At 44.7% G+C, this 24,637-nt stretch overlaps 2 protein-coding genes across 5 annotated transcripts; both read right to left on the bottom strand.

Annotated features, from left to right (window-relative positions):
• Positions 1-547: 547 nt before the first annotated feature.
• Positions 548-7,386, bottom strand: LOC309828586 (transmembrane protein 14C). Of its 2 annotated transcripts, none has more exons than XM_082664018.1 (6): positions 7,285-7,386; positions 6,156-6,225; positions 5,742-5,818; positions 4,815-4,916; positions 1,985-2,072; positions 548-1,074 (listed from the first exon to the last, which is right to left on the bottom strand). In XM_082664018.1, the coding sequence occupies exons 2-6, from the start codon at positions 6,176-6,178 to the stop codon at positions 1,020-1,022; spliced, it is 345 nt and encodes a 114-aa protein (XP_082520144.1). In that variant the 5' UTR covers positions 6,179-6,225; positions 7,285-7,386; the 3' UTR covers positions 548-1,019. The 2 variants fall into 2 exon arrangements, with proteins under 2 accessions (XP_082520144.1, XP_082520145.1); XM_082664019.1 differs by having other exon boundaries at positions 1,992-2,072.
• Positions 7,387-11,920: 4,534 nt separating this feature from the next.
• Positions 11,921-23,937, bottom strand: PAK1IP1 (PAK1 interacting protein 1). Of its 3 annotated transcripts, none has more exons than XM_082663810.1 (10): positions 23,780-23,937; positions 21,529-21,694; positions 17,988-18,108; positions 17,842-17,916; positions 17,270-17,322; positions 16,731-16,876; positions 16,447-16,544; positions 14,529-14,628; positions 13,662-13,785; positions 11,921-13,507 (listed from the first exon to the last, which is right to left on the bottom strand). In XM_082663810.1, the coding sequence occupies exons 1-10, from the start codon at positions 23,861-23,863 to the stop codon at positions 13,302-13,304; spliced, it is 1,173 nt and encodes a 390-aa protein (XP_082519936.1). In that variant the 5' UTR covers positions 23,864-23,937; the 3' UTR covers positions 11,921-13,301. The 3 variants fall into 3 exon arrangements, with proteins under 3 accessions (XP_082519936.1, XP_082519937.1, XP_082519938.1); XM_082663811.1 differs by having other exon boundaries at positions 21,529-21,691; positions 23,780-23,897; XM_082663812.1 differs by having other exon boundaries at positions 23,834-23,897.
• Between the last annotated feature and the right edge of the window lie 700 nt (positions 23,938-24,637).

The raw sequence follows: 24,637 nt of genomic DNA, 5'->3' as shown, positions 1-24,637 counted from the left end.
TACAGTAGAAATTAACACACTGTAAATCAACTAAACTTCAATAAAATAAATTTCAAAAAAAAAAGAGGGCCCTGGCAGACACGTCAAACCATGGCACACACAACAAAGATGAGAAAACTAGGACTCCTTTCAAGGAGCTTAAGCCAATCCACAAAATTGTATATGCCTGAATTACACATTCTAAATCCAATCAATACCAGCTCGGATTGAGCTAAGTAGCAAATATCCCTTTTCTTTAAAGAGGGGGAAACTAAGGTAAGGGGTACCAGAACGAGTTAGCTCAGTGCTGGTTAACAACAATTTCATTTTTTTCTCTTTTTTTCTCTTTTTTTGGTTACACAGTCCTACTAATCTTAGAAATCCAAGGCTCATTGCAATGCCTAATCAAATGATAACTAACTTTCCTTCTTTGGTCTTTAAGTTATTCAGGATGGGTAATTCCTAAATAAAATGTTAACAGAAACACCTTCATGCTCTTTTATCTTCTTGCTATTCACATCTCATTCTATGTTCTAGACAGCTCTGGCAACAAAGACACCGAAGAGAATATTATTTACAGTAAACTTTATTTTCATTGATTTCACTTAACATAATTTCAAAGTAGGTCTGTGCTCTAAGATAAGCAGAAGAACAGATATCCTAAATCTCATTAACAGATCTTTTTCACACTGTCCCTCTGAGTAGGGTACAGGGTTTCAGGGGCCCCAATGGCGACACCCTACATTTTATCCCTGGAGATTTTACCTATAGATTCAGAAAGAACAGTTAATATCAACATACAAGAATCAACCTGTATGCTTCTACTATAGGAAGAAGCTCTTGTGTTACACTCTACCCACCTCTTTAGGGTTGTAATGATAATAACTGACTTTCTTCTCTGCAAAGTTGGGTTTTTTTGGTTTGTTTTTGTTTTAAGTAAAATGTCAGAATATGTGAAAATGCTGTACTTATTTATCTTAATATGCTAAAAATAGTGAAAATTTTAAAATTCTTCATGAGTCCAAGCTGGGCCATGACTACTACGGATGGGATTGACCCAACGCACTAATTCCAAGTTTGGCGACCATCAGCAAACTGTTCAAAGGAAACACATAAAAAAAACAAAAAATCAGATAAAGAACAGCACAGGCACTTGACTATTTTTAAGGGACTGGGACTCAGCAGGTCCCTCACAACTACATGGCGAGGAGGGGCCGAGGCAGAGCAAGCAGGGATGAACTCCCACCCCTGGAGGTGCCAAAGGAAGAACTCGTGAAAGGCAGTCCTGCACTGGGGCTTTGAAATCATACACGTGAGCTGAAGTTGCTAATCTAACAGCCAATAATTCAAAGATGAGAAAATAAGGCTGGAGAGACCAAGGCCTCCCCAGTCAGGCAGGTCATCAGTGGTAGGTCTCCAGCCTCCCAGTTTACAGCTCTTGACCTTGGTCTATGCTAGTTACAAAACATGATTCTTGACAGCATCATAACTATGATCAAAGTTGGGTAAGTAATCTTTTTCCAAAGCAGATTTTTAAAAATTCTATTTTGGGGGTATCTTTATTATACTTAAAGACTACATTTTTAAGAACAATCTGGTTTGGATTTTATAATTAAAGTTAATCACGATTGACGTTAAATAGGATTCAATCAGAATTCCCTTTCAGCAAAATTTTCAATAATAAAGGACACCTTACAACTAAGAAACATGGACCCCACGCTAAAAGTCACACAAACGGCTGCAGTCGTGGAGCTTCCTCCACTGCAGAAAGGGGCCAGGATGGACCAGAGAGCAAATGTGAAAGCAAAATCCATTTCCAAAGTGAACGAATATACTTATTTCATTTTGACATTAAATCTGCTGTTTTTGCAGCCTTTCCTATTTGTATATGAATTGAAATCATTTCAGTCGATGCTCAGCATCAGATATACTGAAACAAGTAAAATTTTGAACGTCTAAAGTGTTTGGGGCATTAAACTAGAACTAGCAATAGAGCAGAGGGTACCTGGCACCTGCAATTAAGCCTGCAGGCATAAATTTTCCAGAGTGGTAGAATCTCATTCCCATAATGCCAGCCAAGGTTCCAGATGTAACTGATGAAAAGATAAAGAGAGTCAAAGATCACTACATCTTGTATGTTGGAGGATGAAAATACGGCCAAACTCCCACCCATCTTTCAAGGGCCCAGACCTCATACCTCCTCCTTTCCCGAGTCGGGGAGCTCCACAGCCACCCACAGTCAATGGGACCAAGTACAAATACTGGAGTCAAAGGCTCTCAGTGTCTGAGCCCAGCCTGCCTTTCCAGTCTCACCTCCTACCACTCTTCAGCCATAAATTTCTTAGTCTTCTCCTAAATTGCTGTAGGAGAAAACTACATTTTTCCTATGCCGATGCTATTTACCCTGTGTGCTCTTAGGCTCTTCCCACTCGACATCTATTCAAATACCTACCACCTGCCATGCACTGCACCAGGTGCTGGGAACACAACTGTCATCAAAAAGATCTCTGCCTTAACGGCATTTGGAGTTTGATAGGACTAACTTGAAAGAATCACAAATATAAAAACTCAGAAGTATAATCTGTGCTACAGGCGCCAATTAATGCAATACAAATAACGTGATGAACAGGGGATCCAGCCCATTGAGGGAGAAGGACTTGCTGAGAAAGTGAAGACTGAGCCGCGATGTGAAGAGTCGCGATTAACGAGCTCAAGGGGAGGAAAGCACATTCCAGGCAGAGGGCGTAATATACGCAGGGCCCTGCGGTGAGAGGGGGCTGCTAGACGTGGTGTGGCACAGAAACTGAGACTGAGGGAGAAAGAGGGCCACAGCCTACAGAGCCTCGAGGGCCACGGGACGGACTGTGGTCTTCTTCCGAAGACAATGGAAAGCCATTAAAATATATTACGCAGAGGAATACATACAAAGAGCTGCATTCTGAAAATATAATTGTGGCTGTACCATAGGGAGCAAACTTCAGGGAAAACAGAGAGGAGGTAGGGTACCAACTGAGAAACTTCCTCGGGAATGCAGGCAAGAGGGGGGCTAACTGGGGCATGGACGGTGGCCGTGGAGGTAGGGAAGGGGACAGCCTGGGATACGAGTTGCAGGTAGTGTTGACAGGACTTGCTGATGAATCAGACAGAGATGGAGGGGAGGAGAGCAATGGAGACCCAAATGGAAGGAGGACACCAGGAGACCAAGCGTGTGTGAAGATAGGAAGCCAGGTGTGGGCAGATGCCATGACACAGCTGAAAGCTTTCAAGCAGGCAACTGGATACACGAGAGTAAAGCTCGGAGGAGAGAGAAATTTGTGAGTCATTTGTGTATCAGTGGTAATTTAAGACCTGGGCTTCAACCATATTGCCAAGTGAGAGAGTATAAAGAACATTAAAAGTGCCAGGTTTTAAGAACCTTGATATCTAATGGTTGAAATGGAAGACAGGTCGACAAAACAGACAAAAGGGAATCAGAAGATAAAAAGGAAAAACAAGAGAATGGAAAATGGACTGGTGTACTGTGCTGAGAACAGCTAAAAGGCCAAATAAAATGAGGACTAAGAAGTGTATGCTGAATTTTGAAACACACAGGTTCCTGGCAGCCTCAGGGAGAGCTATTCCCGTGGACTAAGGGGACAGAAGTGGAGGCCGAGGTGGGTTGAGAATGTGAGGTGAGGAAGTGAAGATGGGAGTGTAATGGATGTTTTTTAAGAGAAGTTCCTGAAGAGGAAGCAGAAGGGCAGCAACTGAAGAAAGCAGTAGGGTCACGAGAGGTCCTTTTTTTTTTTTTTTTTAATGGGTGAGAGATGAGCACATCGGAGCATCACTGGGTGGGATCCACCTGAGAGGCAGGATACGAGGAAGGGCTGGCATCAGTGACGGTGTAAAGCTCTGGGGAAGGTGAAGCAGTAGAGACCCAAAGCCTGGTGGAGGGACCAGCCTTGGAGACAAGAACCAGGACAGGGGAAGGCTTAGAGGCGATGGCATGAGGGAGTCTCCACGTGACGGCTGCTGTTTTGTCTTCAAGTAGATGGTGAGGTTGTTCGCTGGGGTGTCAGAAAGGGGACAAAGGGGCCTGAGAGTAACTCCGGGGCTGCAAGAGAGCCGCCGAGCAGAGCGGAGAGCTGGGCGCTTCCTCCTTCCCAGCCCAGGCCGACTTGGACAAACCGCTGTGACACGCCCGCTCCCCGTGAGGGCCAGAACCGCGTGTTTTCTCATCCTGTGGGTTTGTGGGGGCAGCGAGGGGCCCACACACCCAGCAGGGTGTCTGACACAGGGTGGGGCTCAGGAAAAACGCACCAAAGCCACCCTGATAAGTAATCTTCCCCTCCCTGCGCCCCTCACCGTCTGTGCTGCCCAGAGGACACGGCAGCAGCCCCAGTCACGTTTTATGTCCCCGGCGAAGGTAAAGCCTCCCTGAAGGCAGGGCCTACATCTTACACACTTAGTTTACATCTAAAAGGCTAACAAATGATTTTCAAATGGGAAAAATGCAATACCGATGCAAACCTAACCCAGACACGTGGTCCTTCAGTGACGCTCAAGCAGACGGTCTTCAGCAGGGAATCACAATGGTTAAGAGACACATGCCTGCCTTACGCGAGTTTAACACTTATTTCACTGGGTAAATCTACATTCATGAGGTATGAAAACCTTTCCATATTCTGTACATAAAAGATACGTAGAAACCAGCACAAGACGCACCCCCCCCCGGCCGCCCTCATTTCAAACCTTGTCTAGGACTTGGCAGAAGCAGTAAAACCGTCGCAACGTGAAGAACCTGTCACATCCCACCAACCCAGGGATGCGTCAGGGAGACGCAGAAACCGACATACCTAAGAAAAGCCAAATGTTCCTTGGATCCTGAGACAGCTGATAGGCCCCGAGGCCCGCTAATCCACCGAAGAGGAGCCCGGCAGCCAGGGACGGGACACTGCCTGCAGGGAAGCAAACACACAGCTGCACTGCAATGGCAGACACTCATCTCACTGACAGAATCCACCAGGCCGCCCTCCCCTACAGAGGAAAACAGCAAAGAGAACGTCTCTCAACGCGGTCCAGGACCAAGGCATTCTCAACGAGGAAAATGTGTGGGGGAGTTTGCCATTTTACCAAAGAGGTCAGGGTCGTACCACACGGGTCCTCTCTCCTCTAACAGGCAGGACACTTCCTCCCAGGGAGAAAGGGAGGGCTCCGAGCCAGGCCTGATTAACCCTGCAAGGACTGGAACTCTCCATGGGCAGGACCTTGGGCTCATCCCCAAAGGAAAGGGAAAGAGGGTCAGTGAGTTAAAAAATGACCTGGAGAGCAAGAATTCTGGTGTGTGTGATGGCAGGGGGGATGCAGGCAAGGAGTGGGGTGGAAACAAGCGTGTTCGCTGACACACCTGTGCCTGATTTAATGCGGAGCCCTCAAAACTGCTTCTGCGAAGACTAGAGGTTTCCTTCTACTTGAAGAGCAGAGATGGCCCTCTGGGGTCAAGGCTGATGTATGGCAGGTGATGATAATAACAATCTACTACCATCCTTAACCGGTATCTTTATCTAAAGAGTCAAAAAGCAAGTGACTGGACAAGAAGCCTGGTGTCGCTCAGCCGGATAACCGCAGAGGCAAGTGCAGCTACAGGGCTGATAATTCGCCTGCACTCCAGCGAGAGCGCCTAAAGCAAACCTGACTCCAGTAAGACTGCAGTCTGAGGACCCTGGGGACTCACTCTTCACCGGGAATAAGATTTTAAGCGGTTAAATAACTACAAACCGTACCTGCTCTTGCATAGCCAATGATCCCGCCGGAAGCAACCAGTGCTGCGTAGCCAAAGCCGATCCAATGTATAGGCACTCTGAAAACGGAGCAGTGAGAAATCGGTGCTAACCGTGTTGAAAACACAAAAAACAAACTAAACAGCATGGGACCATAGAATGGGATCAAAAAGGTCACCATTCCAGAACCATCCTATCACTGTATAAACGCAAATAAATCCCAGAGAGGTTAGATGGCTTGCCTAGAGTCAGTGGCAGAGCTGGGACTCGAACACAAGTCCCTGGCCTACACGTCCGTATCCTCCCACAGCCCAAGCTGTCCAGCAGTCTTGGCTCAGCGCCCTTTTCAGATGATGAAAGAAACTCTGGTTTTGAAAAGCTCCTGACTATTCCACCCCCATTTCACGGGGCACTTACAGTGGGCCAGAGTCCTTCTCCATTGTTCTCTTTCACTCTGTCCAAATGGAAGATCACACCAGGCCTGCACCTGCGGAGGAGGGGCTGGATCAGAGGCAGTTAACAGCACAGCTCGCTAGCAGCCAGGAAGCAGTGCGTCCAAGTTCCAGCTCCAGCCCCTTGGGAGCTAAGAAGAATGGGCAAGCCACCCAACGTCTCTAAGCCTCAGTTTCCTTCACCATACCTATGCTGAGGATAGCAACGGTACAAATTTCCTAGGGCTACTATGGGCATTAAATGGGATAATATGTAAAGGGGCTTTGCACAAAGTAATTGCTGAACAGATACCAGGCGTTCTAGTAATAACCTAAATTCTAATATAACATAGGCCCACAGGACACTTCACTGACCAGCTCTGTACAGTGAATGAGCTAATCTCCTCAACACCTAACCAAATTATAACTAAACTGGAAAGTAAACACACCTCCTGTGCCCTTAATTCAAGTATTTTAGTCGCCCTTTCTGGGGGGAAAGGGTGCTGCTTTTCACCCCTGCCCAAAGAATTGATTTCAATACTCAACATTTGTAAAGTTTTCAGATGGTTATTTAACTTTGCATCACTCATAGTTATCGTTAGATGGGGAGCGAGGAGGAAGGATGAAACATACAAAGCCCAAGTCATAATTACGCAGAACCCTACACCCTTGGCAAAGCAGGGTGTAACTCCTAATTTCTTAAAGAAATGCATCTGGTATCCAACGAGGCTAAGCTTGAAAATACATAACCTCTTCTGTTTAAATTATTGTCTATAAGGGGGGGGGCTTGGAATTGTACCACCGTCATTAATTCGACGTAACACTGAGCCACCGAGATTTTTAAGGAGATGGCCCAATAAAACTTCCAGGAAACTAATGACCTCGACGCTACCTCGGTAAGCATCTGCCTCAGGAGCTCAGGGTCTCCGCAGGATTCACAACCCACTTTAAGGAAAGCAGGAAACGAGGGACTACACAAGCACCTACCACGCAGCCTAAAGCCGCCGCCTGGATCCGGAGGACGAAGAGCAGGCGGCAGCAAAGCCTCTCAACTCATTTCTAAAAGTCAAAACAGGTGTAAAATAATAGTAATAATAATTCCAAAGTACACGAACCTCCTTCCCAAAGGTCTGCACTCGCGAACGAGGGTGCACACGCCTACGAGCCAGGAGTCGCTCTCCTGCCGGAAATGTCGCAGCGCTTTCTCTGAGTCCGAGGGCGGGGCTTGGCACGGGGTGGGGCTAGAGGTAGAGGTCGCGGCGCCCCGGGCGTCCCGAGGGCAGGGCATGGGGCGGGGCTTGCGCCGGATAGGCCGGCGCGTGCTCTTTGTCCCCGGGTCAGGGAGTCGCCGAGCGCTCCGTGTATCCGGGGAGCTGGGCGTGGTGCCGGCCGTCCAGCACTCGTCCCAGATCCAAGCCAGCCTGGCCTAAATCCGGAAGCACAGGCTTGGAGTCTAGTTTTGCAAGAGGCCTTTGCGAGCTGGGCCAGGTCTGCGGTGAGGGGGTGGGGCTGCCACCGATGGGAGTGAAGGGCATCCGAGGCTGGATTTTGAAGGACTGCATCAACAGAGGGCCCTATTACCGGGTGTCAACCAGATGCAGGCCATCGGGGAGGACTGTCACTCTAGCCCGATCACGTTATTTGCTACCATGGGAAGGGACTACTTTCTATCTGCAGAAGATAGGGTGGCCACTAGACAGGCTAGACAGTGTGGCTCACTTCCCTGTTTGTTTCAAAGAGTGAGGCTACTTGAAAAGCATCTTAAAAGGGAACAGTGGGGGGCTTCCCTGGTGGCGCAGTGGTTGAGAGTCCGCCTGCCGATGCAGGGCACACGGGTTCGTGCCCCGGTCTGGGAAGATCCCACATGCCGTGGAGCAGCTGGGCCCGTGAGCCATGGCCGCTGAGCGTGCGCGTCCAGAGCCTGTGCCCCGCAACGGGAGAGGCCACAACAGCGAGAGGCCCGCGTACCGCATTAAAAAAAAAAAAAAAAAAGAGGGGACAGTGGGTGAGTTATATTTGCAAGTACCTCTGTGATGCCCCCGTGGCCACACGTTATCCCCATTCCCACTGCATATCTGCTTCTCTTCCCTGCGTTTCCTGCACCACCATTCACTCAGTTGCTGTAACACCAAAATGTGGGTGGGTGTCACGTTTGGCATCTCTCTCTTTCATCCCCTACAAGTATCAACAAGAATAGATCTTATATATACAATCTTGAGTGAAAAAGCAAATTGCAGTGCATTGGCAACTGAAAAAAAATGCACAAGGAGACAGTTGTGAGCTAAGTTTTATTGGGGGCAAAATGGGGACTATAGCCCCGGAGACAGCCTCTCAGGTAGCTCTGAGGAATTGCTCCGAAGAGGTGGTGGCTGGGGGGTGAGTCAGTATATGTGCTTTTGGTAAAGGGGGTTGGGTGCCCTCAAGCACACATTTTGACAGAAGGTTGGTGCTAGTCACGAGGAGCAGGTGTCTCTGTTAATGATTTTAGTGCTTTTCTAGATGTGAGAAGATGCAAGAAATTGGGCTCATAAAACCTTCCCCTGAAAATATCTAACTCTCTGAAGGCCTGTTCTGCCAGTTTTTCCCGGAGCACGGGATGCCTCATTCCTGATCTGCAGCCAGAACTCCTTTCATGGTGTGTGGAAGGTCAGTGAGTGCAGTGGCTAGGGACCTAATCCTTGTAGAGGCAGATGGCGAGTGACAATTTTTTGTTGGCAGCATACATACTCTGAAAGAAGACCTTCCACTTGCAGCAACTCCTACTTTTCAGATATCAAAAGTGAAGTCTGTTTACCACAGCTGATTCTAACCAACCGAAGCTGATAGTGACTAAGAACTCTGAGCAATTCCACTTAGGCCAGACCCTCAACAACTTAATGGAAGACTCTCCTGAAAAAACAGGGACAGGGGCTTCCCTGGTGGCACAGTGGTTGGGAATCCGCCTGCTAGTGCAGGGGACACAGGTTCGAGTCCTGGTCCAGGAGGATCCCACATGCCGCGGACCAACTGGGCCTGTGCGCCACAACTACTAAGCCTGTGGTCTAGAGCCCGCAGCCACAACTGCTGAGCCTGCGTGCCACAACTATTGAAGACCGCGCGCCTACAGCCTGTGCTCAGCAACAAGGGAGGCCACCGCAGTGAAAGGCCCGTGCACCGCAACGAAGAGTAGCCCCCACTCGCCGCAACTAGAGGGAGCCTGTGTGCAGCAACGAAGACCCAACGCGGCCAAAATAAATAAATAAATAAATTTTATTTTTTTAAAAAAATGACAGGACTTGCCTTAACCAGCTGGGATGATTTAGGGATTCATTTCTCCCTATGCAGATGCAAGCTTCAAACCTTAGTTAAGCCCACCATGATCCTCCCCCTGCCTTTTAGACTTAAAGAAATTGAACCACAGAGAATTAGTTACCTATAGTCCTAGCCCTTGGTTGAGCTGTTATTTGAAATAAGTTGTCCTACACCCTTAACTCTACTATAATGCATAGTTTCATGTGCAGTCCATCATAAAATATAAAAGAAATGAAAGGAACCGGTTTCTGCTCTGTTTCAGTTGGTTCCACACAAGGATTTGTGTTTAGTAATGTTTCTAGTTGACATTAGCATATTTTAGGAGATAGCTCAGCTCTTAACTAGGAGCCCACTGAATAGTACTGGAACACTGAACCACAAGTGTGTCATGGGGCGTGACGAAGATTGTGTGAGGGACTAAGTTTTTAGTCTCTGGCCACTGGGGCCTATCAATGGGATGTTTTTCTGTTAGTTTTCTGTTTTTGTTTTTTTTTCACAGAGGCCTCAAGTCACGATTGTCTGCTAGACACACATGTACACCCACCCATAACCAGAGCAATAAAGACCATCTGCCGCAACAGAAGAGCTCACGAGGAAGGAATAGCGCTTCACTCTGAGCATTATTTTATCATTTTTGGAGCTTTGTATGTGTTGAATTTACACTGAAACAGAGCTCAAGCAAAAATGGTCAAAATCAAATGCCAGTTGCAGTGTTGCAAGTCAACATCTGCTGAGTATCCACAATACTAATTACTAGGTCTTCAGGAGTATTTTATAGCTTTAAGATTGACATCATTCAATAAAATTTTCTCCAAGAAATTAATAAATGAGATTATGAAAAAAAACTGCCTATTTTTTTCAACCTACCCTATCTGCCACGTGCTTCTAGGACCTCATATATTAGAGCCATAATAATATGAGCAAAGCATACAGTGAGCTTATTACACGCAGGACACTGAAGTGCTTGACATCGACGAACTCATTTAATCTTCATAGCAACCCTATGCAGTACAGACTATTACTTTCTTCTGCTTTTATACATGGAGGAAATTAAGGCAGAAAGGGGTTCTCTAGCTGGTATAAGGTCACACAGTAAAGGGTAGGGCTGCCTAACTCCCTTAGTCTGTTCTCAGTACCGTGACCAGGACAATCCTGTTACAAATTGGACTGCAGTCATTCCTCAGCTCCAAACCCTCCAGTGGCTCCCTTACCTCCCGCAAAGCCCTGCACACCTCCCTCCCGGACCTCAGCTCCTATTCCTTTCCCCTTTGCTGATGCTGCTCCAGCCTCCCTGCTTGCACCTCCGAGCACTTGCACGTGCAGCTGTTTCATCTGCCCGGAACCCTCTTCCCAGATAATCTCTCGCTCACTCCCTCATCTCCTTTAAATCTTCATTCGAATGTCACCTTCTCAGTGAGGCCTTCCAGGATCATCTTATTTAAGACTACGACCATCTGCATTTCCTTCCGTAGCTTATTTTTCTCCACGGCACTTACCTCCTAAGTGGTATATAACTTACGAGTTGCAATCACCTCCCCTCTCTAGCATGCAAGTTCTCGAGAGTGAGGACTGTTGCCTGGCACAGCACGGCCCCACAAGCATGCGTTGAAAGGCCGAGGACATGTGACAAGTCAGCAGCTGCTTCAGAAAGAGGGCAACCGGCAGAGTCAGAGACAGGAGGGAGAGATTGCCCTGGCTGCACCCTGCCTCTTTCTGAGGTCTGGCTCTCTCCCAGCCCCGGCCTGTCAGACACCTGTGTCCTTGTCATAAACCCACCCCCGTGCCTTCTGAAGTTTGGGATAGCCAAAGCTGCTTTTTGTTTCTTGCAGCTGAGTCTTTCTTAACAGAGGTAGCATCCCGTTCCCTCTGCCAGAAATGCCTTTTTCTCCTTGTTCAAAACTCAGTCTCATCTCTTACTGAAGTCAAGCTGCCACCAGCCACCACAGGCTGTAATACATTTCTTACCAAAGCTTTTGTCCTTTGTGTAGGGATCTTTTTTTTTTTTTCCTTTTCGGCCCCTAGAATCTAGGATAGTGCCGGGTACATGGTGAGCGTTGTTCATCGCAGGCCCAGTGAATAAACAAATGGAGAGTGGAGATAGAGGTGGCCTTCAGAGATTTCAAAATACTGAGGAGTGAATTTGCGATAAGGAGCTGCTCATACTAATATCAAACGAAGTAGACAATCCAGCACAGAGATGGCTGAGATTATGAACAGACTATACATTCCTAGGAGGAAAAGGAAATGAACCTGACTCCCCCCAAATAGATATTTTTTGATACAAACTGGTTTGTGCAATGGCCTCCAAGTACACTACCAGGCAAGCTCTGCCAGAGGTCACTGAGCAGACAAGCGCACAGACCAAAATAAAATGCTCCAATCACATGGTTTATAGCAATATTTTATGTAATTGCCAAAACTTGGAAGGAACCAAGATGTCCTCCAGTAGTGAACGGTAAACTGTGGTACATCCAAAGGAGTATTATTTATTACTAAAAAGAAATGAACTATCAAGAAATGAACTATCAAGCCATGAAAAGACACAGAGAAAGCTTAAATGCATGTTACTAAGTGGAAGAAGCCAATCTGAAAAGGCTACAATACTGTATGATTCTAACTATATGATACTGTGGGAAAGGCAGAACTTCGGAGATGGGAAAAAGCTCAGTGATCATCAGTGGTGGAGATGGGGAGAGATGAACAGAACAGAGTGGCAAATCTGTCCCTTCTCTCCATATTGTTATAAACCCAAAACAGCTATAAAAAAGTAAAGTCTCAAAAACAAAATAACCAAACCTATATTCATCTTTGTTTACAGGCCTGAAGTAAGATAACAAAGAGGTGGATGGAAATGTCAGACACATGGTTTGGTTCGTTTCCTAGATGATTTCCTCTCATGAAGTGAGCGGCACTTCAGTGTCCAAGTGTTAAGATCCTCATTTTGCCTAATCAGGGGGCAGTCCACTGGTGGCCTCAGGGATTTAACATCTTCCCAGCTAAGTCAGACCTATGAATCCTCTACTACTGTGTCTCTTCAAAACGTCCAGTAATCCATTAAGGAAAATGCTTTAATTTTCTAGGTAAGAAAAGAGTATCATCAACGGCTAGTTTTAAGACCACCTTTGTCAGAAGATTAGCTAAGCGAGTTTTTTGGATGCCCTGAAACAGATGGGAAAATAAAAAAAGGAAACGTCATTTTCCTGTCCTTAAGTTACCTCTTAAACAAACCACTGCTTGGAAACAGAACAGTTACATGAAGTTTGGAAGCCTCTCTTTAACCTTCTTATGTACGTAGCCCTAAACTTAAGCATATGCTTTACGCATACATATTTTATTTTATATATCTAATTTTTAAGCTTGTCTTAACATACTTCCTGGTATGAAAATCTTTTTATATCTTTTGTTACCAAAACAAACAAAATCCGCATTAAAATTACTAGAACCACGTGAAAAAGCCAAAGTAATGCAGGTTTTTCATTCTTCCCTCACTTAGGAGAAAAATCTGAAAAACAATTCCTTTATCTACTTCTGGTAAAGATATGCGTTCAAGATTTTGTATTATTTTAAGCTATAATATTTTGAGAAAGATCTTTATTTGCCTTACACAACAGTAAAAATTATATATTACACATTAACTTACTATATATTGCCATGATATATAATTAATAAAATAGTGCCTATCAAAAAGTTTTACCACTGTTTAAAAAAACAAAATCCTGAAAGTGATTTTTAAGCTGTACATTTTCTTCAAAAGAAGAAATTCCTAGCTTTTACTCAGAAAAAAAAAAAAGTACATTTGCAAGTTTTTCTCTTAGGAGAAATCTGGGGTTCACTGCATCACTCATATTTTCTTCCTTTTGCTCTTCTTTTTTCCTAACATTTCTACTGTTTTCCTCTTGGTTGACACCAGGCTGCTTCCTTTTGTTGGCTTATTACTGTCACCAGTTAAACCGCATTTCTTCGTGTCAGGTTTTAGCTGCCTTTCTTCCTCCTGGACTTCACGGCCAGATTCCTTTTTTTTCCTTTTGGACTGTTCTTGTTTACTTACTAAAATACAAGAGACATTGCATTTAAAGAGTGTTTTTCCCTTTGAAATAAACACAAGCCCACAATAAAGTCAAGTCATCTGGATCTCCTCCACTTTAATGATTCAAAGAGATAGCAAATTATTTAGTTTCTGTAAACGATCAATTTCATTTACCAGGAGATGGTTCTACAGCTGGAAGCAGGCTTCCTTTCGTGTCTGTCACTCTGTCCAGCCACACTCCAAGACATGTCAGCCTGGCGTTAGTGTTTACTTCACACAGCAAAGACGGGGAAACCCCCTGAAACAGGACCGGCAATTCGTGATAACTAACACAGAGGGATTTTAAATAATTACTTTCATTTTTCCATAAACATGTTACCTTAATTTAAAACTTACACTGTATTTTGAGTATAACATATACTGCCTAGAAGAAATGTATTATCTTGATTCATGATTGGTTTGACTAAGTCCTTCACGAGAGCCAATTTCTAAGAAGGGCTCCACTAAAGAAAGCGACCATTTTATCGTGGTCATTTCTGGGTTTAACAAAGAACCATGCACAAAGTAGGTACTCAACAAACCACATTCACAGAGAATGAAGAATAATAAACCAAGAATCTGTAAGAGGGAGACTACCAAAGGGAATTTGAATTTCCAATTATCTGTTTCAAAACTATTGTTAGTTCTACAACTGATCAAAAATTCCCCATTTTTTTTCCTTAGTAATGGCACTATGTTTATTTAACAAAATCTTACAGAGAACATCAATATACAAAAGAGAAGAAAGTCGTGCTTCTCTGATTTAAACAGCAGGAGTTCTGGAATCCTGCCAGCTCAGACTCACCAATACCAACTCCTGAGGCAGTGCTACAGAGCCCTAACTTTAAAACCATGAATGTCAATCATGCCTGGAAGAGATTTTAAAAGTTTAAAGATCTATGCCTTATGACCTTTAAAAAAAATTCCACCTCACTTAACTCAAAATTAATATTGACAGTAAGACTCCCATTCAGTGTATTTACATTGTGCTGAGACACTGACCTTGTTCTCTTTGAGCTTCCACATTTTGATGAAACCATCACTCGATGCTGTAACAATAATATGATGCTCTGGAGTTTCAAAACTGAACATGTCTTTTACCCTAGGATAGAAATAGTAACACCATAAAAGACCCTTTCTTCCAGATAGCATGATACTACTAGAAAGCTTCTATGCACAGTCTCTTGACTTCTCAATGCTTCAAGTATTTCCAAACTGCTCAATGAACGGTGCCTAAAATTTAACATGCTTCACGCTCCCATGAGTTGGTGAGTCATTTTCAGGGTCTAAATTCCAAGATAAAATTGACTGTCAATGATACCTTAAGAAAAAGTTGAAAAGATGGTGACAGATAACTATAAATCATCAGATTATCATAAAGGAAATAAAGATACTTAAAGCCCCTCACCTCAGGAAACTACAAGGTCAGTACCGAGAGAAAAGACAACAGAGATGACCCGAGGCCTCCTCCTCTGCATCTGTTTTTCTTGTCCTCAGTGCCGCCACCCATAGTCTAAGCTACTATCATTTTCCTTCTGGACTACGGAGTAAACTAATCGGCCTCGCTGCTTCCATTCTTGCCCCCTAACAATTTTTTAAAAATCAAACCATGTTACTCCATCTTAAAATTCTACAAAGCTTGGATCTGCTTTAAAATAACACGGGAGAGGGAGGAAGTGGTGGGACATAGATAAACCAATATCTACAAAGGCACTTAGTATAAAATTCAAACTCCTCACCATGACTTGCAAGGCCATGCACTATTTGGCTCACTCTGACCCAGTCACATGGGTCTTCTAGCTGTTCCTAAAATACACCAAGTTCTTTCCTCCCTCAGGGCCACTGTGCCTACAGTTCTCTCCTCTTTTTAGAAATAGCTCCTTTATCCCTAAGGTCTCTCTTAACTCCCCCTTCCCTGATCAACCTATCTAAATAAGTTACCTGTGTTATTCCCAAATCGTAATACCCATGTCCTTCCTGTTACAATTACCTGCTTGTTTATCGTCTCTCTGTTGCCCCACTATACGAGCCAGGAGAGTGCAAGCTCTTGTTGCAGTATTTCATTATGGATGCTCAGCGAATACTTGTTAAATGAATGAATGGCCAAATTTCGTGAGTGCTATACGGCCTTGAAGCATATGTTCATTTCTCAATACAGGGGAAAACTAGGGCCTGTCTAATTATTGCAGTATTCTGAGTATTTACAAAGAGAGATTTCTTAAAGCTGAACTATTATTTAGAAAATAAAAACTAAGAGTTGTCTGAAACATAAAAGAATATGCAAATAAAACACATTAACGTATAACCATCCATAATCGACTTTTTCAAAATTACAGATGGAAACCGCAGAGGCAGGGTCAGACAGAACTGGGTTGACTCCCAGCTCCAACACCTAACAGGGGGGTAATCTTGGTCCAGTTACTTAACCGTTTACTCTGAGACTCACATTTACCCCCAGAGACACAGTGAGCAAGAGATAACAAACTGGCACAAGACAGAGGTCAATATGTCATTTATTTCTCCTGCAGGAAAAAAAAATAGCATAGAAAGGCGCTAGAAGTGGACAAGGAGAATAAAGTGAAAGGACAAGAGTGGTCAGGGGCAGAGCTCAAGATGGTTTAATTGTTTTTCCCTGCTGAAGCATGGATTGAGGATTTCAGGTCTCAAGTCTAATGAAATTATTGGGAAAATAAATTCCTCGTGCAAGTGACTAGTCCTGATGACAACTTCACCACTTCTGTATCACTCAGGCCAAGACAACAACATGCCCACTATCCTCTTAGGTTCCAGAAATCATATATATGTAGATATGTCTATGTCTGCGGTCGTTCATAAAAAACATACACCCTGCTTTATGAAGCTACTGCATTTATAAGAGATTCTACACGTACATGCACACAGAGATTAGTGAAAAAAATACCTGTTTTCATGAGCTTTGAATTCAGAGAGGCACATTAGTGAATCACAGTCAAAAAATCTTACGACCTCCTCATCTCCAGCCACTGCAAGGACAGATTCCTAGGAGAGGAAAAACAGAATACTATCCAGAATGTCATCAACAGATTCCTAGGAGAGCAAAAACAGAATACCATCCAGAATGTCATCGACATACTATCCAGAATGTCATCAACAATGACATCAACAATGTCATCAACAATATCACCACACATACTAAACTCCCATCACTGATTTCCGATCACTTACTGAAAGAAACGTAACAGAAGATACTCTCTTTTCATTTGTGATGGTGCCACTGACGGATGCAGTGTCAAGCTGATAGACATCTATTTTGTTCAGAATGACAACTACGTATTTCTCTCCTCTTGGGGACCATTCCACTATGTGAGCATCTGTAAGTTAAAAGCACAAAGCTGTTGTATTTCATGAATAAAAAAAGAAATTGATCAGGGTCATAATAAAAATAGCAAATATTTACACTGCATTTTCACATCCACTATCCCATTCAATCTTCACAACAAACTTATAACACGTATTTTGTGAGTTAAATTGTAGACAATGAACTGGTTCCAAGACTCATTAAGGTCATACAGCTGGAAGGCGGCAGAGCCACACCAAGAATCCCCATCTAAAGTGGGAAAAGAAATTAACCTAACGCATTTGCTCTCAGAGGGAACCACCGCCACGCACAAAGATAAATGTATATGTACATGCTCACAAGAATGTGTGTATATACATTCACGTCCCATCAAATTTTCAAATACATTTCAAACAAAAATACTCACTTTGTTTTATGTTTTTTATGAATGCCGATCTTCCTTCCACAAGATTCCATGTTCTGCAAAACAGGAAGCTCGTTTACGGCATGATCACCAACTCTGACCAGGTATAAAGGTAAGTTTAAGGAAGACTCAAATGAAAATTTACTAACTACTTGGCTATTCAGAAGAACTGCCTTCTTTCTTACAGCACCACGTGAAGTATTATCAAGCAAGATTAAAACTCGCTCTGTTCCCACAGCCCTTTCCTATGTATGCTGAGTCCACTGTATTTTCAAAAGGTTTCACCCCCTAAAACTCTTCTTTTTAGGATCACCCTCTACTTCACAGCTTACAACTGCAATGTAACTTGCATGTTTGAATATAGAGCTTGTCGTTTTTTTTCCATTATGAAAAGGTTCACTAGCTTTCAACCTCTCCCTTGTGTCAAAATATCATCAAATGGCTGACAACGTGAGACAATACAGAAACAGAATCTAATTACTATAGTAAAAGATGTCCCAGGGGTGGGTTCTTGTTATACCTGGAGAACGAAGACCACAGCTTAGTAAAGGTGCTCTTGGGCCTTAATGACTTACCTTAATGTCTTATCTGTACCCACAGACAGGGCCAACTTGCCAGACGGGTGAATGGAAAGGAAGGTCACATGTCCTCTAAAAGGAAACTGACAGTTAGTCCCCAACCTGACTGGCACCTGGAGACCGATGGGGAAGTCTGGACTCACTTGTGAGCTTTAATCGACTTCAGGCACTCCCATTTCTTTGCATCCCAGACACAAATGAGGCCGTCCTCTGCCCCACTGATTAAGTGCCTGTTGCCGTGGAATTTCAGGCAAGTTATTGTGCCTGTGGAAAAACCAAGACAGGCAGAACTAACATTCATTTTGAGTGCAAACTCCATTGCTGGCTTGAAGGCTATGCTGCAGTAAGAAAACATCCAATATCTTATATTACTGAAACATGCCTTGAAGTGTTGGGTGAAGAAATTAATTTGTTTTTCATCTAAGATCATACAGTCTCAAGCCTATGTAAATATTTTCAGCAAAGCGTTTCTCTAGTTGTAGATACAGGTTTGAACTAATCAGTTCACCTTCTTGCTTTACATCCCCATAATCATAAATTTTGGAGATGGCTGGCTAGGATAGTTTGAGCAGAAGTCAAACAAAACTAACCAGCTAATCTGGGGATCAAACCAAGACGCACAGCCATACGACTTCTACTTTCCAAACAGTGAATTCGCTACCCAACCACCCATAATGCAGTTATTATGCCTCAGAGCTGCTTTTGATTTGACTTCTACACAGTTCTTATTCACTGTCATAAGAATTTATTACAATTTCATAAAACAATACACTAATTATGTCTTCTGTATTCTCCTTCCATGGTTAACAAATCTTCCTACATCTTTTTAACTTCTTTACAAAACATTGCACTCCCTTCCACTCAAACTGAAGCCTGGATCGCCCATGAATTTCCCCTACAGCGCTCCTCAAATATTAAAAGGCTGGAGCGAGGTGAGGTGATGGAAGAACCCAGTACTCAATCCCTCAAATCAGTCCTCAAGTAAGATTCCTTATCCTTTAAAGTCTGTGTCACCCAGCTTAATTGCCCTAGAGTTGAGGAGTCAGCAAACCACTGCCTGCTGGCCAGATCTGGCTGGCGGCCTGGTTTTGTAAATGCAGCTTTACTGGAATACAGCCAGGCTCACTCAGTCACAAAATGTCTACGGGTGCTTTGGCACAGCCAAAGTGAGCAGTCGTAACAGAGACTGTACAGCCGCAAGGCCTAAGAAGGACTATTTTGTCCTTCAGAATAAGAGTGTGAACCCCTGTGTCGTTACTGTCCATCTGCACACCTCCTGGTCAATCCTTTACACTGCCCTTTATATTGAAAGAGCCAGAGATCTGTGAGGAATAATTCTGCACCCCCAAAAAGCACTAATAGTATGTGGGCTTATGGACTCCCTTCTCCTCAAAGTGGGAAACTTCAGCCACTTTGCCCATGTTTTCCTCCTTCCCTACTTCTCATTTTGGGAATTTTGCTTTCCCACATCTCCTACTCCTTCTTTCCACGACTCCATTTGTTCCCTGGAAAAGAGCTTATCTATTACCAACTGTTAGAAAAACAGGATTTGTACCAGGAATGAAGGAAATCAGGAACCCTATTTCATTCATCCCCTATCCAAACTCTAAGTCCCTTCTTATTGAACACCTGTACCAATGGGTTTGGACAGACTAGACTTGTTTAACTTATTTCCTCCAAGTCTAAGGGAGAGAGGAGCCTTCCTTGTATGAACTGGGATTAGGAGACAGACAGGAAAAGGAACGTACGTTGAAATCACTCAGAGCCGAGCTTCTGAAAACGAGACACCTGTCAAAGTAGCTAAGGACCATCTAATATAAGAAAGACGTTGATCACTCTAAATTTACTGCTAGAAGCCAATGCTTGGTGTGGAACTTCTGTAATATATGAAAGATAGTGTAAGAAAAAGGGTACCTGTCTTTATCTGCCTTTCACTGCAGGAAGCTAACTTGCTTGGCTGAGTTTCCTCAAACTAAGTATGTATTTAAGTGATTCTACTGCCTTAAGTTCTTTCTTCCTTTCCCTTTTCCTTCTGGAACACATGTGAAACCCCTCCTTCTCTGTCCCCTGGGAAAATGCAGTGAAAACAGCACATGATGTTCAATACCAGGGAAAAAAATTACCTGTTCAGTCTTTCTGTCCCTCGGTCCTCCCATTACCCCGGTCAACTGCACCATTGGCGTGGAACACACAACTGTGGCTTGCAGATCAGCCCCCCGACCTCCTCGATGCCAGTAACCTTTGCCTCCTCTGTATTTCGTCCCTCACCCCTACAGCCCGGACACTGTTACCACCGAGAGCTTTTCCACATTAACTCTACTCTCTGACCACAGCCTCACATCGTCCCAGCCCTTCTTCCACTCACAATTCACCTGCTTTTTTTTTACTCTGGAGATCTGCAGACCCTTGACACCCTATCTTCTCTAGGCTGACAACCTATTCTTTCTCCGAAACCCTCAATTCCCTTGTAAATCGATCTTTCTCTTGCACGCGTCAAGTAACCGTCCTCTCTCTCCAGAAATGTCTGTGGCTTACTGCAAACACATGCTAGTCCATCCACAGCCTCCAACTTCAGTCAGGCAGGCCCTCGTCAGGCCTCTACTTGTTCCTGGCACCTCTCCAGGAGAGGCATCCAAACCACGAACACCCTCCTCAGCGCTGCTGCCTCCTTCTCATTCAACCCCCAACCTCCTCCACGCAAGGGCCCCCGAGATCTGGCCCCAACTACTTCTCCAGCCACTCCCACCTCCATTCCAATCCTCTCATAATAGCGAGCCCCTTACAGCTCCCCAGACACAGCAGTGGTTAAAAATACAGGCTCTACGGGCTTCCCTGGTGGTTCCGTGGTTAAGAATCTGCCTTCCAATGCAGGGGACGCAAGTTTGATCCCTGGTCGGGGAACTAAGATCCCACGTGCCACAGGGCAACTAAGGTCACACGCTGCAACACAACTAGAGAGCCCGCGGGCTGCAACTACAGAACCTATGCACCCTGGCGCCTGTGCACCACAACTAGACAGAAGCCCACGCGCCGCAATGAAAGGTCCCACATGCCGCAACAAAGATCCCGTGTGCCGCAACTAAGACCCGACGCAGCCAAATAATAAATAAATAAATAAATATTTTTTAAAAAAACAAAAAACAAAAAACGGGCTCTAGACCTAGGGTTAAGTTCCAGTTCCAGTGTTTTGTGACCCTGGGCGAGCCATGGAACATCTCTGAGCCTAGGCTTTCTCTTCTGCGAACTGACAATACAACTATACCTTCCTGGCATACCGCTGGGTACCTGATGGCCCTCAATAAAGTCGGCTCTTCACATGATGCTACCACTTGTGCTCGTCACACTGCCTACTCTGCCTGGAATGTCCTTTTCTCTACCTTGCAAGTTTCACCTAGCCAACAACTGATACTTTTCTTATAAAATTATGCAGGTGTCACTTTAAGGAAGTTTTCAATGAAAACTCGCTTCCTCCTCCTTGCCCTCTAGACTGGGTTAAGTGCCTCCCTTCTGTCCCAATACAGACTGTGAGTAACTTAAGGACAAAGAACCACATTTTTTCCATTTCTATATTTCCTAGCACAGAATCTGCTACGTATCAGACACTTAATGAATTGTTCATCTGAAGTCAAACTGTAAAGTAATAATACCTCAACATTATTGTCTTGAAGAATACAATGTTCTTACCATTGTGATGCACTAGAGCCCCATGGTCTATCTTCTTTTTCATGTCATAAATGTGAATGGTTTCATCTTTGCTCCCAGTGACTACAAAACGGCTACTGACAGCCACTGCTGACAAGGAGGCAGTGTGGGCGTGGTGAGTGAAGTCGGCCACAGGAGTCCATTTCTGCTAAAGAGTGATACATACAGTCAGTGTCATGCCACGATCGTATCGTAGTTCTCTACAAAGAGATAAGTGGTTTCGCGATCTATGAAAACTCTCAACAGATCCTACAAATGGAGAAAAGACTATGCAATGAAAGGGAGATTCACACAAACAATCTGAGAATTGAATAAGGAAGGTAAAGCACGAGATGGGAAGGCATCGCTGAGTATCAAAACAATTATGAAGACTGGGCTACAGGGACTTTAAGGTCCCATCCAAATCCTTAACTCCTTAATATATTTACTTAGATGTGACACTTTCATACCATTCATTCACTCAAATGTCCAAATCTTGATTTGAATTTATTCACTCAAATACTGAATAACTACTATGTGCTTGGCACCGTTTTAGGCAGTGGATACAGAGCAGTGAACAAAAGAAACAAACGTCCTTATCCTAAGGGAGTTGCCATTCCTGTGGGAAGGACAGACAAGACACAATATGATGTCACAGAGATAAGTATCAACATAACAACGCCTACAAAGAAAAATGAACAGGATTTGCATTAATACCAACATAAGCCCTAGAGAATGACCAATGATGAGGTCTTGAGAACTCTATGCTTGCTGCCATGAAACTTCTGGATTGGGTAAGTGTGACTGGTTGAGTGTGAAGGATGACGGCTGAATACACACACACAAACCCCACAAATTAAGGGAGGTGCATCAAGAAGTATTAGCAAAACAAGTAAACCAACAAAGAAAAAAAAATCACCAAACATGTTTGAACACACTTAGGATGTGTTATTGCAAATTAATTCCTAAAAACGACAGCAGGATAGCCCTTCCATCAATCAGGACCCAGGGGGCCTCTCTTGAGTAAAGGTACAACATTCCTGAAGAGCTGCTATGGCCATAAATCAAAGAACAACCTTTGCTTGTGCATATTACAGAAGGAAGGCTGGTTATCCGGAATAGTGCCTGACTAGGTTTAGAAGCAGTACCGGGTAATGGTTAAGTGCTTCAAGCATCAGAGACACCTGGGAATTTGAGTCCGAGGTCTGCCACTTATTAGCTCTGTGGCCTTGAACAAGTCGCTTAACCTATCTCAACTTCTGGTTCCTCATCTGTAAAATGGGAATAACTGTATCTGCCTCAGAGGGGTGCTGTGAGGACTACTCTGTGTCTGGAACATGGGACGCAACGTAATTACAGAAAGAACACAATCAGTAGCATCATCTTTGAGTATTCAAAACACGTACCTTTCAGCCAAAGGCAGATTAACCACCAGAGTAGAAAACAAAATAAACAAAAACAATCAGTCAAGTCATATACTTCCAGTTTTCTAGTTAATTCAAGACTGACACTTTGACTTGTTCATAAACAAGTACTCAATGAAACAGGTTTCTGGGAAATACCTAGGACTGCTTAGGGGAAAAAAAACAGCACAGGACTAAAAGTTAAGGGATCTTGCTTCTAGTCCTGGGTATGTCCTATCTGCTTCACTACTGCTAATTTACTTAACCTTTTAACGCACACACCCAGTAAAATTCTTACATTTTGTTTTAATTTTTCTGCACGTGTTTGCCTCCCTCATCCTCTCCTCCTTATGTCGGGAAGATCTCCAGTGCAGGATCCATGCCTTTGGCTTCTTTGCACCTTCACTGCAAGTACTGGCCTCACCGTAAGGGCCCAATAATGAACTGGTGTCACTTTATCTGTGAGGAGTTTTTCCGGATTTAGCTCAAATATTTTGTAAAATACCGGAACATAAATTCAGTGAAAGAGCGAACTGTTCTTTCATTAAACCCTGAACACCTCACGGGTTGTCAACTTGGATTCATAATCTACGGCCCACTGGCCCGTTTGCAGAAATGCCAGCTTCCTTCGTGCACAGTAGTCGGAATGTTTACTACGAAAGACAGGCATCGTCTCGTCGTATGAAATGCCTTTTCCGTGTTTTAAAAGGCTAACGTGTATTTTAAGTCTCCTGAGCTTCGTCACCGAATCCCTAAGAAATCAGACGGCGCGCTCCCTTGCTGCGCTGTGGGAACCAGACCCGACGGTGCCCGCCCCACCCGCGGCGGCCCCTCCCCGCGCGGGCTCTCACCTCCTGGTCGCCGCTCGCCTTGGGCTCCACGTGTACAGCGAACCCAAAAAGTACCTGCTCGTAGCATCCAGCTACCAGCTCCATGCAGCACGGCACGCGGCTCCTCCCGGAGGCAGGCTCAGCGCAGACCGGTAGTGACGAAAGCGGATGCAAGGGGGAGGAAGGGGTCCTTCCTGCGTCGGCGCTCAAGTTTACGTCAAGACCGCGGGGCTGCCTTTTAGGCGCCTGCATCCGTGGGAGGGATTTCAGGGCTAGAAGATCACGCGGAATTTCCAAGAAGGGAATAATGAAGGACGCCCCATGACGAGATTCTCATTTCAAGGAGAAAAACAAACAAACAAACCTGGGGACTAGAGGGCATATTCTAGGGAGCCTTGAGCTAGGCGCTTCTGAGGCGAGTGGGCGGGACATCCTCTGCGGAAGCTCCTCGTTTCCGGTACGTCTACGGAAGGGGCGGGGCAGCCTCCGGCCTGGGCGGAAGGCGTAGAGAAGGCTCGGTGTTTCCGCGCTGTTGGTCAACGTGGACCCGTGTCTGTAGTGGGCGGTGATAGCGGGACAGGAGTTAGGTCTCCTTGTTGTGCAGGAAGTCGAGGAATAAACTTTTTTCGCTCACATTCTCTGTAACGGAGCAAGGAGGGGTGGCATTTAGGGTTCGCCGTTATCAGAGGAGTCCGATTCCTTCGTTCCCGCGCGGGCCCGATAATCTCGTCCTGTACACCTTTCCTTGCAGCTCGGTTATGGATTGTCGAACTCTGGGGGCAAATTGGCCAACGTTGTGGCACATCCTGGGGACGGAGGAGGACCCTTTACTTGAGGGGAGTAAAGACATTACTTGAGGACGAACGGTATATAGTCATC

Source organism: Grampus griseus (assembly GCF_964374135.1).
Source record: "Grampus griseus genome assembly, chromosome: 10".
Classification (NCBI taxonomy): domain Eukaryota; kingdom Metazoa; phylum Chordata; class Mammalia; order Artiodactyla; family Delphinidae; genus Grampus; species Grampus griseus.
This window is presented reverse-complemented; position numbering and strand designations above follow the sequence as displayed.